This window comes from Microcebus murinus, chromosome 17 (genome assembly GCF_040939455.1).
Source record: "Microcebus murinus isolate Inina chromosome 17, M.murinus_Inina_mat1.0, whole genome shotgun sequence".
Lineage (NCBI taxonomy): Eukaryota > Metazoa > Chordata > Mammalia > Primates > Cheirogaleidae > Microcebus > Microcebus murinus.
In genome coordinates, this window is record NC_134120.1 from 12,380,482 (window position 1) to 12,394,542 (window position 14,061).

At 49.7% G+C, this 14,061-nt stretch overlaps 1 protein-coding gene and 1 long non-coding RNA gene across 2 annotated transcripts in view; both read right to left on the reverse strand.

Annotated features, from left to right (window-relative positions):
• LOC142861648 (uncharacterized) overlaps nt 1–6,841 on the reverse strand; it is an 80,026-nt gene extending 73,185 nt beyond the window's left edge. The window contains exon 1 of the long non-coding RNA XR_012912868.1: nt 6,518–6,841. This is a non-coding gene — a long non-coding RNA (uncharacterized LOC142861648). The remainder of the gene's footprint in view (nt 1–6,517) is intronic.
• Nucleotides 6,842–8,513: 1,672 nt separating this feature from the next.
• PHLPP1 (PH domain and leucine rich repeat protein phosphatase 1) overlaps nt 8,514–14,061 on the reverse strand; it is a 220,835-nt gene continuing 215,287 nt past the window's right edge. The window contains exons 16-17 of the mRNA XM_012774470.3: nt 13,135–13,363; nt 8,514–10,676 (exon numbers count right to left, since the gene is read on the reverse strand). Coding sequence (XP_012629924.3) covers nt 9,489–10,676; nt 13,135–13,363 — 1,417 coding nt within the window. The 3' untranslated portion in view covers nt 8,514–9,488. The remainder of the gene's footprint in view (nt 10,677–13,134; nt 13,364–14,061) is intronic.

Sequence of the window (14,061 nt, forward strand, 5' to 3'; positions counted from 1 at the left end):
TATGAACCAAAATCCTTAAAGATGAATACTTTCCTTTTTTTTCAAAAAACTTTCCAGGGATTGAAACAAACAATCCTGACCAAATGTAAAAGTGATAAACTAAATGGGGTGTTAGATATTTTTCCTAAACCTGTCTTCTACTTCTGCAGGGCTGGCTGTAATCTCTCTTTCCCCCTCAAATGCGCTCCACAGGAAGGTGACGGAAGACACTGTGACCTTCCCAAATATGGTTTGTGCTCCAGCCTTACCTCAGAGTTATATTTCCTCCTTCTATAAAAACACCAGCTCCCTACCCATAAATTGCATCGCGTCCGACAGACCTTCTCTTCCGCAGTAATGAACTGGAGACCTCTCCAAGCATGCCCTGTGATTTGTTTTGTGACACCCTGGATCCTCCCCAAGTGCAGGCCACCCCCCCTCCCTACTTGCTGTCCCTGGGAGTGTTCCCTGGACTTCACTGGAACAGCGACACCACAATCCTGTCACTAGCAACAGACCCAGAAACACCAAAAAAGCCAAAGCCCTCTTTCTTTTCCTTTTTAAGCTAAATTTTTCCAAATCACATCCATCTAGAATGAAAAGGTCCCAAACTATCCAAGGTGCTTACATCATCGCTTAAGCACTCCCAGTGGAACAGGCAGTCAAATGCCAGGGGAGACTGCTGTCCTCTCCCTAAACTCAGGCTCAGTGGCATGAGTTCACTGTGGACGCCTGTCCCGGGGACAGTGCCCCAGGAAACAGGGCTGTCCTGGAAGCAGTGAATTACACAGCTGGAAATGGCCCGAGGTCACTGCCCCAAAGCTCTCCTTCACAAACTAAAGTCCTCAGAGTCCGAGGTCCAAGGGACTTGTCCAAATTCCCACTGTTGGGGTCAGAGTGACATACTCTCTCCTTTGACCAAACTTGAATCAGGCTGCTCTGGGTCCCTTGGCTTTGGGCTCTGTGCTTGGCCCATTCAGTCCAGTTTTAGCAAGAATCCTGCTGGGCAGCCTTAGCAGAAAATCCCTCACCCTTGATGTTTAAGGGTCCACCCCAAGTTCTCTGTCCAGCCACGCTACCGATCAAGTATCATGTTGATCAAGTGTCATGGGAAAACAAAGATATTTTCAGACAGGTAGGGTCTCATAAAATGTACTTCCTATGCATATTTTCTAAGGGAGTAGCTAGAGATCACTTCCCAGTAAAATGAAAGAGTACAACACCCAGATAAAGGAAGTGTGGATTCAGGGACAGTTGATCCAACGCAGGGGATGAGGGAGGCGCCTGGGTGACAGCTTTGTCCCAAGCCTGGGGAGGAAGAGTCTGGACTGGATGGGGCAACAGAGGTGCTAGAGGGACGTCGCTGAGAAAAAGAGGAACTGATTAGCAGCGAATGTGTCTGAACATATCCACACTTCTGTGGAGAGGTCGGGGATGGGTGAATGGTAATTACATACTAAGCTGAGAGAGTAAAAAAATAAAAAATAAAAAATAAAAAAAGCAAGTATCACCTCCAAAACAAATAAAAACCTGTTTATGAAAGGAAATATAATCAATATAATGAGAATGCATTACACGGCTCAGCTGTGAATAGTATTTACATGCTCACGATGATATAAACACTGAGTCCTGAGCTGACAGAACATGATTTAACAGTATCAGGAGGACGGGAGGAAGGGGGTGTGTACAGGGGCCGGGAGAAAGGGAGGACAAGAGAGCAAACTCAGAGCTTTGCAGGGATTTCTTGGGCAGTCACGTGGAGGACAAGACTGAGTCAAAAGGGGTAAAAGTGAAAGTGGCTGGGAGGAGCCCCAGGAATCCCTTCTGATAACTTGGGAGAAAAGCGAGCCTCTCAACAGACAGGACGAAGGGGAAGAGGGGCGCACGGGGGTGCTGAGGAAGCAGAGCTGACAGGGGGTGGAGGGTGGGGATGAGGTGGGAGGGGAGGGCTTTGGCCCCACTGGGCCTGCGGTGCCCACGTGATGGTGGGGGTGTCCAGGAGGGTGGGGGATGAGCCCAGCTGCCTTGTGGGAGTGACCGAGAGCCCCAGGGGAGGGGAAGAGAAGGGAATGGCTGTGGGACCCACCACCCTTCAGGATCAGGCAGGGGACATCTGCAAAATGGAACAGAGAAGCAGCAGTTCCAAATCAGACCAAATGCAAAATAAGAGCTGGCCAGACAAGAGGGAAGGTGCTGAGAGCTGGTCGCCCGAGGCCAGTGCTGCCAAAGGCTGAAACAGGCCCCTGCAAGTCCACCCTGGGGCGCTGGTGCCTGGGGAGTGGGGCACAGGGTGCCAGGAGAGCACGGGGAGGCATGAGAGCCAGGTGGTGGCCAGGACAGAGACTGCCTGGGGAGAGGGTGGAGAGAAGGAGGTGGGGAAGAGCTAGATCACACTCAGGTCCAGGAGAGAATTTTTAGTTTTTATTTTTGTAAATGGGAGGGATCCCGCAGATAAAGACAGGCTGCAGGAAGTGCCAGGCTTGACGATGAGAAAGGTGAAGGGGCTGTAAGCAGTTCCGCAGGGCAAAGGAGCACCCCGAGGACTCAGTGGGGACTGGAGGCTGGACATCTGCAGAGGGCACCCATCTCCACAGCCCCAGGGGAAGCGAAGAGGACAGAAGGCTGGGATCTCAAGTTAAGACCTTGAGGTCTTTAGAGGCTGCTTCTTGCCCAATAGCAAGGGGGGGTGGTGGCGGGCATCGCACTCAGCTCCACGCGCAACTGCCCCCAGCTCTACACGCACCCCCGTCCACTCTGCCCTTCACTACAAGGCACTCAGGGGTCTCTGCTGCTAGTGGGGCTGTGGCCTGTCCTCAGTGTGTTGGGATAGCGTGTCCAGGGCATGCTCCTAGCGGGCTGCAGAAAGGACCAGGGAGCCCTGCAGTCATGGGAGCCATGAGGCAAGCGTGCCAGATGGGAACAAGGGGTGGTCGCTGTGCCACCATCCCCGGCACGCACAATTGAAAGCTGATCAACATCAAACCTGCCCATTCAAGAAAAACAGTTTGGGGAGGTGTTTTTGACGGTGTCTGGTGCACAGAGCACAGAAGCATCGGTCCTTCTGTCCTTTGGTGCCCTGAATTTGAGTCTTCGTGAGCTCTGTAAGTGCAGGACAGGGCCCCTCTGTCTGTCTATTGATTTGAGACAGGGTCTCACTCTGTCGCCCTGGCTAGAGTGCATGGCGTCATCATAGCTCACTGCAACCTCCAACTTCTGGGCTCAAGTGATCCCCCTGCCTCAGCCTCCTGAGTAGCTGGGACTACAGGTGCATGCCACCATGCCCAGCTAATTTAAATTTTTTTGTAGAGATGGGGTCTCACTATGTTGCCCACGGGTCTCTCTTATCTACCCTTGCGCCCCCAGCGCTCCGGGGTATTAGGAAGCGTCTCCTGGGCGGGGCGGTAGCAGCGGCTAACGGCTCTCCGTTGTGGGAAGGAGCCTTGTCTGGGCATCAGGGAGGCAGCAGCTCTTGGGATGTGGACACTCGTCCCTCTTTGATGACCAGAGATGGAAAGTTAGTGTCAGCTCTCAGAATGTCACCAGACAGAAGAGTCTGGACAGCAAGAACTTCCCACTGAGCCAGTTCCCAGTGGCCGCACCACAGGGCTGGGGCTTGGCGACCCTTTGGGACCCTGGGTGGTCCCACCAGCAACCTCAGACCGGGTGCACGTCCGGGCCATTCCCACCCCGGGCTCCCTACCCCGCCACTGCCACCGCACTCCCTGCTTCCAGGTCTCTGCAGTGGGCTGCCATCTTTGGAATGTGCTTTTGTTATCCATTTCTGCGGTCCTCTCCCAGCCGCTGGGACAGCACTTCTGCACAGTGGGTGCTCCCCAGGCGCCCAGCAGCTTAGAGAGGGGCATCGTGGAGCCTCTCTCTGCAGCTCCAGCGGGAAAGCACAAAAAAACCGCTCGGGAGGACAATGTAGTTTGGATTCTGCCCAGAAGTGGGCATTAGGTGTCCACACTGGTGCTCAGACTAGAACGATATGGAGGGAAAGAGCCCTGTCTGGTCAAACCGATGTGCTTGGCGTTTCCGTCCACTGCCCCTTCCCAACACGCACCAGCTCGTCCCTTGCGACATGTGCCAGGGGCAGCGGCAGAGCACACACCCTGCACACTGCAATCCTGGGAATGCAATGATGACACTTAAACTGGAAAACTCAAGACTGTTTACATGGAAACGGTATGCAAATCGTATGCAGGCGACATTGTAACACATGCCTAATGACGTTTCTAGGGGAAAAATCCTAATGGGTTTGCTTGGTGGTTTCAGTGCATTGCTAAAGTGTGGCTTATTGTTTTTAAGGTGAGCAGGAATGTGACACACATTGAAATAAGCTATTTTTAACCTACAGAAGTGCTCTAGGAGGAGTACTGAATAGGTCTTAAACAGTATTGTAGATACTAAGGCAAATAAAAGACATTTATTTTGTGTGTTTGATTTATTCCTGCCTTATAGGGCAATTTCTATTAAGTTGGAACTGGTTTAAGGACCTCCAAATGTTAATTGTGGAGCCATTTTCTTAAAGCTCAGAAAAGCAAATGACCTATAAATGAGTTCAAGGAAAGTCAACAGCTGGAGGTGCAGCATTTGGGAAAATCATCCTAGTTGCCATTTGAAGTCTTTCAGTAGGTAAGATTGGTAATTAGGGGAAAGTACAAGTTTATTGGAATAAGACTGAAGAAACAGTAATAACTAGAAAGTACTTGAAATTGCAGTTTGAAGCCAGTTTTCCTTCTTTGTCCTTAGCAAAGGAGAGGAATGACAATAGGAGCAATTCTAGGCAGGAGCAGATGGAAGAAAATTCTCCAAGTGTTCTATTGTTTCTCCTTTGAACAGGATGGAACATTGTGTTTCTGATTTAGAATAAAACGAAGGGACTAATGAACTGAATTCCCAAACACGCAGTGCTTGTTTATGGGGACCTGAATTCAGGCCAGGCAAGGCCATGGCTTCTGCCTCCTACCACACTGCCCAGAAATGGAAGGCAGCCTCGGGGACCCACTTGCACATTTCCTCCTCAGTCTCAAGGGGACACTAGGCAGGGCCTCCAGACCGATTTGTGACATTGGTGTGGACTTGTGTGCCATCTTTATGCTGGTTCACACCCTCACGAGGTTGGCACAGCCACCATCACACCTACACCGTGTGTTTGAGGCCCCATGCGGGTGACCCAAAGCCAAGCACAGTGGCCAGCTCTTTGCTGGTGTTTCCTAAACACGGTTGAATGAACAGACGTGGGGAATGAGGTGGGTGCGGAGTCAGAGCTGGATGCTTGCTCCCTGTCAATAGCCCAAACTGCATCCACTAGATGTAATTCCTCCGTTCACTTACTGCCCAGCGCAACAGGTTTGCCAAACTAAGTCTGAGCTTTGTAGTAATTTTGGTACTGGTTGGGGTGAGGATTAGAAAATCAAAAAAACTTTAGAATCATCTTTCAAATACTCAGCAGTAAGAATCAGTTCGTGACAGATGAATGACAATAGTGATATAAAACAAAGTTTCCATAGACTAATTTGCATAGTGAGTTGAGGGATGCATTGAAAGAAAAATGAAATTCAGTGGCAAGAAATGAGAAAAGCCTATTTTCTCTACCATTACTGTATCTTTTCCTCCTACAGTAGATGTTTCCCTAAGAGTTTTCCATTTGAAAAGGTACTTTTTTTCTTTTAAGAGATGGGCTCTCACTATGTTGCCTAAGCTGGACTTGAACCCCTGGGCTCAAGTGATCCTCCCGTCTCAGCCTCCAGAATAGCTGGGACTACAGGTGTGTGCTACCTCGCCCAGCTTAATAAAGTTACTTTTGCTGTGTTCCCAATTATTTTCATTCCAACCGCCCTTAGTTCTTAATTTATAACAATGACAACAACACTCACACATAAATAAGGCTCTACTATTTACAAATTACTTTAAATACATTACCAGATTTGATCTTTGTAGAGGTAGGTAGGACAGATACCACAACCCCACACTTTACAGAAATTCTATCTTCTGATATGTGTCAAGGACGAATTCAAAATACCCTTTGATGAGTGTTCACATGATCAAACGGGAATTATTTTTTCCTCCTCAATGGGCCCTATGCCAGCAGGGAGTAGATTCTCAGGTTCAAAACATACAACAGATGCTTTTTGTTTTGCTTTTTAAACCATGGATAATGGGGAATTGGGAATTGAATGGACATCGGAGATAGACTATATGGACAGGACAGCCATATGATTCTGGTGATACATCTTAATATTTCTGCATGTCAGCATCCCATGGAAAAACAGTGCCCATGACAGGAATCAACCAGCTGTCATCAGTTACACCACCTTGCAGAGCAGAAACCGCTACAGCTGCAACAAACAATACTATACAAAGCAGTCAGCGTCTCCGCTGTACTTAACAGTGGCGCAGGAAGGCTGCTTTCCATCAGGTGTCTAGGAAAATACAGTAATAAGAAACTTCCTAAGCTTTGTTTCTTCTTAGAGAGTGGAGGAAGGATAAAGAACGGACAGGAGTCAAGCCCATTTCCACCCAAAGTCTAACTCACCAGCAGGTGGCGCTGAGTCAAAAGCGATCAAGAGAAACTCGGTCGGCCGGGCTGGGTCTCCCGACGCCCGGCCCGGGTGTGCCCGTCCAAGCTGGTCCTGGGGAGCGGCCGCCGTGCGCAGGAGGCTTGAGGGCACGCACAGGGCAGCATGCGGCCGACCCGACACCAGCTAACTTCTATAGGCTCGGTTGGGAGCGTTTACTCTGCTCGCGGCTGTAGGCTCGCCAGGGCTTCTCAGCGTCTGCTCTTCTCCCCGCCCCCTCCCAATATCGGACGTCCCAGCAGGAAGCAGAAACAGCAGGCAGGCGTGCCCTTCACCCTGACACTCACCCTGCAGATACCATGGCTTCAGGGACCTTCAAATATTCAGCACTGCCATATTCAGAAAGCACTTTACAGTTCTATAAGCAGCTCTCTGTTACTATTAGATGCTGTTTTGGCAAGCAGAAATGAAAACTCTTTGGAAAATAACTAGAGAGGCTCCTATGCAAGAGCTTGGAGACCTGTTAGTAAGTCTGTGCCTCTCTGGTTACTCACCATGTGCTTCACTGAATGATCCTCCTGTCTTCACGCCCTATTTCCCACAAGCTCCCAAAGGGCAAAGTCTCATGCGGAATCTCCACAGTAGCTTATATGTAGCCTGTGCACAAGGGGACTCAATGATGTACCAAGCACTGCCTGCGCTGGGGGACTTAGGAAAACACTAATTCCAAGTCTAGGATTCCTTTTTCCCATATCAGAGCTAAGAGCTGGTAAAGGAGGCAAATCTCTGCATGAGACCTTCTCAGTCCAGGGGCTGCCCCTGGCAGTGGAGCTGCTGCAGGGCCCCTTATGGAATCCCAGAAGCAAAGGTTGCCGCTGATGACCACACGTGGGTTCTGCCCCCCATGAGTGAGCTGCAGCAGGCGATATCCATACCGATAGGCTGGTCGGTGCCACCCACAGTGACAGCTGAACCCTGCCCAGAGGGGAATTTAAGAACTGGGGGGGAGGGGGAGAATTAAACACTGGTGTGAAAACCCAGAGCTGTCCAGCCTGCTCCGACCCATATGGAGTGGAGCAGACAAGGAAGGTGAGGGGGGCTGGTTGAGTACAGCTGGGGCAGGGGTCCCGAGACTGTCTGGCTTCCAGCCTAAGACAGAGCACTCTGCTTGCAGTTGGGGAATTCAGCTCCCTTGGTTACTGGGTCCCTCACTGGGCTGAGATGAGCAGATTCTTCTTCCTTAGCAATCTCCAAAGAGCACCATGTGCAAGTTGCCCCACAGGGATATTAAGTATGGTCATTACCACAACAAAGCCAGTCCACTGGCTGCCTTGTGAGCGACAGAGAGCCCACCAAGTCTACAAGGTAAGAACTATGAGCTGCCAGCCACTGAACTAGCAATGCAAGGGCAGGCCTGGAAAAGAAATACAGGTCTATATAGAAAGTTGGTCCATGTGAGATGAAGACCAACAGTATCGTCTACACGCGTAGGGTGGGAGGTGTGGGTGGGAGGACCAGTCTGTAGATGGCTGGGTCAGTTAGGAGTACTGGCTTTCTTATGTGTGCCCTACTATGCCTATATCATATCCGCTAGTGTTGCGGAGTGAGCCAACAAGCTCTTCATTTTTTCACTGTTCAAATAAAAGGAATGTTAACCTGTTTATGTGATCCATGGGTCCCTGGGAAAATTGAAAATGAACTTGGCTTTGTGGGAGAAGTTTTCCAAGGATCTCCTCTATGCAGCCTCTATCTATTCCCCTTTTAACATCTACCCTACATCATAATAATTATAAAGGCTGTAAGACCAGCTATTTAGCCATAAAGTTAGCCATAAAGTTAATTTCACTACCTCACTCAATGTCGGTTAACTTGTTGGATATTTTTCCCTTCTAAAAGTATATTCAAGTCAGAAGTATCTGATAACCCCAACATTCCATCCATTCAGTCCAAACCCAAGCTGGTGATTGTCTGCAAGACACATCTGGCTGCTGAGACAAAAGCAGATGGGTCCAATACTTGTAAATTTTGTATTTATTATAACAAAAATTATGACATGTCCATTTGTGCATTCTGCTTTAATATAACTCTGGGTATGTAAATGGTCTAATGGAACGCTATACAATCATGCTGATTGTGGCAGCAGTAAGGAACACAATTAAAAAGTGTCTGCAGAGTCAGGACGCTGGGGACAGGGGAGGAGGAAAGCGGGTTCAGGGCCTTGTGTGTGCGGGTTCTTGTCCCGCAGCCTACGATCCGCCGCCTTTGGACAGAACCCCCCAGCTGCTCAGCCTCTTCATTCGATGAAGAGAGGTGTATTGTGAGGTGGGGGTGAGCAGGGGGCTCCTCAAAGGGGAGGAGAAGAGACAGTTATTTAGGCTGTGTCCTTGTGCCGAGACTACAAAACATTTTAAGCATCACTATACAACACTGAGCTATTTACAATAGAAATTTCTCAATCAACTGTTCTCTCAGAGAAAATTAGTGAATCCCAGTGACTTAAGTCACCTGACAGAGTAAAGCAACTCCTAGGAGTTAGTCTCCATATTCTACAAATGTCTATCATTTTCAAGACAAAAAAAAAAGGCCTCCCCCCCACGAAATACAGAATTACAATATTAATAAATCATTTAGCAATGGCAATTGCCCTGCCTTCCAAACAAAAAGCCATTTTAAAAAATATTACATTATCATTAACTGTTTCTCTGTAATATATTAAACCTTTTCTTCTTTGTCTTTACATATCTGATATGTTAGGGGAAGAAGTTAACAAATTTAAATCATATTGGTAAAAGCATCACTAGAAGAAAAGCAGTATTTAAAAAAATAACCAACAGAAAGAGAACCTACAGATTAGCTGCAAAGACAGGTTGGGGGCAGTGTCTGGGATAAGGACGTGGAGTAAAACCCCTGGTTTAATGTGAGCCTGGGAGACTCTTGCAACTCAGTCTTTCCTGGTTAGTTTATTGTGTAAATAGCGCCCAGACCGGGTCATAGTGGTGTGTCGTAATAGTCCGGCAGCTGGTCCACCTGATAGTGCCGCTGTGGCGGTGGCTGCTGGAGCTGGGGCTGGGGATGGGGCTGCGGCTGCTGCTGCTGCTGCTGCTGCTGCTGTTCCTGGTGATGTTTCATGATTTCTTTGACTTCCTCTTCTAGCTCCGGGGGGATGATAAACTGATCATCAGGATCCGGCTGAGCTGGGGCAGCAAAATAGCCTCCCGGCTTTCGAAGAGGTGCGTCTGTAGCCACCTCTATCACGTTGTGGCTCCTTTCCTGGGGTGCGACAGAGCCATTAGCCCTCCGGCGCCCAATGGTCCCCACTGCAGAAAAGTCTGCCTTCCTAGGCAGGCCTAGCTCATCCTCGTTGGCGCTGATGACGATGCCCTCATCGCTGGCCTCGGCTGGCACCTGAAGCAGGTGCTGCTGTTTCTCCTTCTCCTTGGCCCGGCTACAGTGGATGTCCACTTCCACCTCCACCCGGCTGCCGTTGATGAACACACCCTCAATGGGTTCTTCGTCATCACTGTCAAGGCCATTGTCGGAGAAGGCGCTAGAGAACGTGGCGCTGGACAGCTGGCGCTGGAAGGAGTTGGACAGGCAGACGGGGTGGAGCATGCAGCGCTGCTCGCTGGGGCAGGCGGGGCTGCTCTCATTCAGGGCCCCCGACGGGGGCTCGTCAGAGGCTGTGGACCCTACCTCGCTGCTCATCTCGGAAGTGGAGAGCTCGCTGCTGATCTCGGAAGCCATGCCGCTGCTGGAGGACGGCACGCCCAGCCCGTCGGAGGGCCGGTCCTTGATCACCATGTTGACCGAGGGCGGGAAGATGCCCGGACTGGGTGGTGGCACGCTCCCGCCGGCGCTGAGCTCGCAGCAGCAGAAGCTGTCCTCGGTGACACTGAGCTGCACCACCACAGCGCTGATGCTGTCGTGGCAGCCGTAGCTCTGGGCCAGGGTGCACAGCTTCTTGGCAGCCGCCAGGGCATCGGGCACGTTGCGTACGGCCTCCACAGCCTCCTCGACGGACAGGCTGTCCCACAGCCCCTTACTGCCCAGGATGAAGAACTCGTCCTGGGGGGTCAGGAGCACGGACTGCACGTGGGGACGCGGCACCACACTGGGGTGGAGGAAAGTGTAGCCCAGGATGCGCGTGGACTCGGTCACTCCATTCACCTTGCCGTCCTGGAAGAAGAAGGGATTCCAGAGTTAACACAGAGCACCTGAAGCGACTGTAAAGCTTCCCTCTGGGCAACCCGACTGGGGACCACAGGGACAGTGCTTTGTGTCCCACAGGGGGAAGACGTAAGCAGTCACCGTGTACCCTTCATCAGAAACCACAGGGGTAGTGAGCCTGGTAAGCAGCAGTCCGGACACAAGGAAAAGATTTTGGCTATTCGCTTTGGTGGCACCATGTTCATACCAGGTAGGTAGCAAGTTCTGTCACTTCTCTAAAGCAAGCCATTTAGGCCATGGTTGAGTAGCTCCTCCTGTAAACCCAGGAAGAGCCTTTCTGAAATAAGCCAGTCCTGAGCAAAGACACACAAGGCAGACAGTTTTCAAGATAACGCCCCCAAATCTTACATTCCTCTCCGACAGTGCATCAAGGAGTGGCCACTGTGTATGAAGGTCTGGAAGGGACCTGAAGGGGACAGACACTGAAAGCACTTAAATAGTGGAGAAAATCCTGGTGTGACTAGCTGGGTAAGAATGTCCATGTGTGGAGAGGCAGATGCTAAAGGAGAAGCGCCAATTCTTATTCTTAGAATTTCCTTGAACTTCATTTCCTGGTGGCAAATGGAGAAGGCAGAGTCAACTGGCTTTCATTCAGCTGGGCTCATGCCATTTAAATCAGCAGCCGAAGTTCCAGACCATTTGCCAGCAACGAGACCTGAATTTTTATTTTTCCCCTGTGTACCTGCTCGGTTCTTTCTTCTTCAAGCCTGGGGTTCTCAGGTCCATCACGTGCCTCTGTGTGCACCTGGCTTCACACCTCCTTCCAGAGAAGGCTCCACTATGACAAATGCAACTTTGTGTGCGTCTAGGAAGAGCAACCGCTTCTTCCAGAGAACACCTACTTCCTTTCTAATCCTACCACCTTCCTTTCTTTGGGATTTTGCAAGGTGCTTGCTTGTTCTAGGGGGGCCTTTCCCGACTCCTCACGTAACCTCGCCACACTCACAAGCAGGCCACTTTCCTAGAAGTAAAATTGGTAAGATGGGGCTTCCAGCAGCATTTTAGACTCCCTTGATTGTAATGGTGCAATCTGTCCCCCAAGCGTGAACTTTGGCAAAAACTACTCTTGCTGTGCTGCTCTCTCCTTTAGGTGTCTGTCCGTTAGAACCACTGGTTTTGTGCATTTGTGTGTGTGCCTCCAGGGTGTGCCTCAAGAAACAAAGCAAAACCTCACTGTTGAGTATTCAGCGATGCAGACAAAAGTGAAGAGGACACAGAAAACAAGAGAAGTCTGATGTACAAATTGTGATTCACTTACGTAGCAGAAATCACTAGCTTTCTAATCATGTTGACATAACTCTAGGCTTTTAATTCAATACATTCTATACCGTATGAGACTGCCTGCTCCCTGACATAGAGTTCACTGTAACTCTCTCTGCTGCTAGAATATGCAGAGAGCTAAAGTTTATACACAGACTCATTTCCAGTGCCCAATGGTCCCCATGGTATATCTTGAGCCCTTCTGTATCTTTCTTTCTTATTACTCTTACCAAAGCATCCAGAATCAGTCTTTTTTTCTACTGGACTAGAAACTGTCACCAGAGTCTACTGTGAACTACATGTGGCTCTGTGGGTTTTTATCAATAATACGAGACTGGAAACTTCTTGAAGGCGGGTGTGTATCTGTAGGCATCACTGATGTGTCCCACATCATTTTTTCAGGACACTGCAGGAGATCGACATTGTATGATGAATTAGTGAATGGAGGAGAACTCCTGGAAGACATTACAGAAATTTTGCTGGTGATGGGTCTTGTCACAATGTTGCAGACTCACTCCAGGGTTTCTCAATAGCAGCGCTATTGACATTTTGGGCCAGGTAAGTCTTTTGTGGGAACTGCCCTGTGCATTGCAGGGAGTTCAGCAGCTTCCCTGGCCTCTACCCACTACATGCCAGTAGCACTCTCCACCCCAGCTGTGATAATCCAAAATGTCTCTGTATGGTGCCAAATGGCCTGTGGGGGTAACCACTCACTGCATTACTCAAGTGGAATATGAGGTGTGAACATTTACACAGACACTTCTAGTTTATAGTTACACCAGCCCTCTAAGATAAGGCAGATACATTGTCATTCCTACTTTACAGATGAGAAAACTGAGGCTTAGAGAGGTTTTAAAGGTCACAGCCTATAGTAGCAGGGCTAAGGTATGAAAACCAGTTTGGGGTAGACCCCTGAACCACTAACCCCGTGGCCACGAGGGTCAGTGCAGTCAAGCATGTTCTCCTGTTCTACACAGTGCAATGTTCAGACATCCCAGGCCAGGAGTCTGCTTTGTGACATGGATTTGGACTTCTCATTTTAAACCAACTTCAAAAATATTCCTTGAAGGCAGACGCTCCCTAGCTGGTTTCTGCCATGCCCTGGTCCTCTCCTCGCCACCTCCCTGAGGAAAATCCCTTTCCTCACCTCAGTGATGATGGCCTTGTGCTGTTTAATTCTCTTCAGTTCTTCTTCGCAGCTCATGACGTAAGATCTGGACAGAGGCAGCGGTTTTCCATTTCGACAGAGAACTGTTTGGCACTTGCCCACATTAGCAGAGGTCAAGGTGAAGGATCCTCCTGGGTCCACAGGGTCATGCTTGATGTGACAAAGGACAGCAGCACCTCCAAGCTTTTGCCCAGCAGTTCCAAGTTTCCTGGAACCGGAAGAAAGGGGGTGAAAACTCGAATGCAACCGCGTCACACGCCTGTTTTATTAACTCCACAGGAAGACTGCACCACGGGATGGCCAGGAGGGAGGCAGAACCTGGGACTCAACCCAGCCTCTTTCGTCAGAGCACACAGTGCTCAGCTTCTCACAGGAAAAGAGCCCCTGGAACCGGATATCACAAACACCCACACTGAGTGGCATCTGCTCACAACTGGGAGACAGTGTCACTTTACCAATAAAAGCCACAGGAGCCCCGGGACTGCTGTGTCCAGCCTGCTACCCCCTGTCACTCACTGTGCCCTATCAGCACACTCCAAAGGCAGCAAGGAAATGACCATTGCTTCCTCCATCCACCTCTCAGCTCCCTCTGCCCCCAGGAGAGGAACACTGAAGGGACTGTGTACACAAGAGCAGGTATGAACACACTGCCCCCGCCGACAGACACACTCAGAATAACCTGACCACTCCTCCCCTTGTATAGGGACGTTTGCTGATAGGAGCCTTTAAGTATTGGACTGTTTGTGTTCTTACCCTAAACAATGAAACTTTCCAGATCAGAACTATCTATTCCAGGACATTCACAAAAAGGACATTCTAGTAATCAAACACCAAAGGCTTGTGATTTATCCTTTCATTCATGACATTAATCCATAGATTTACTGAATACATGAAGCACCTGCAAGT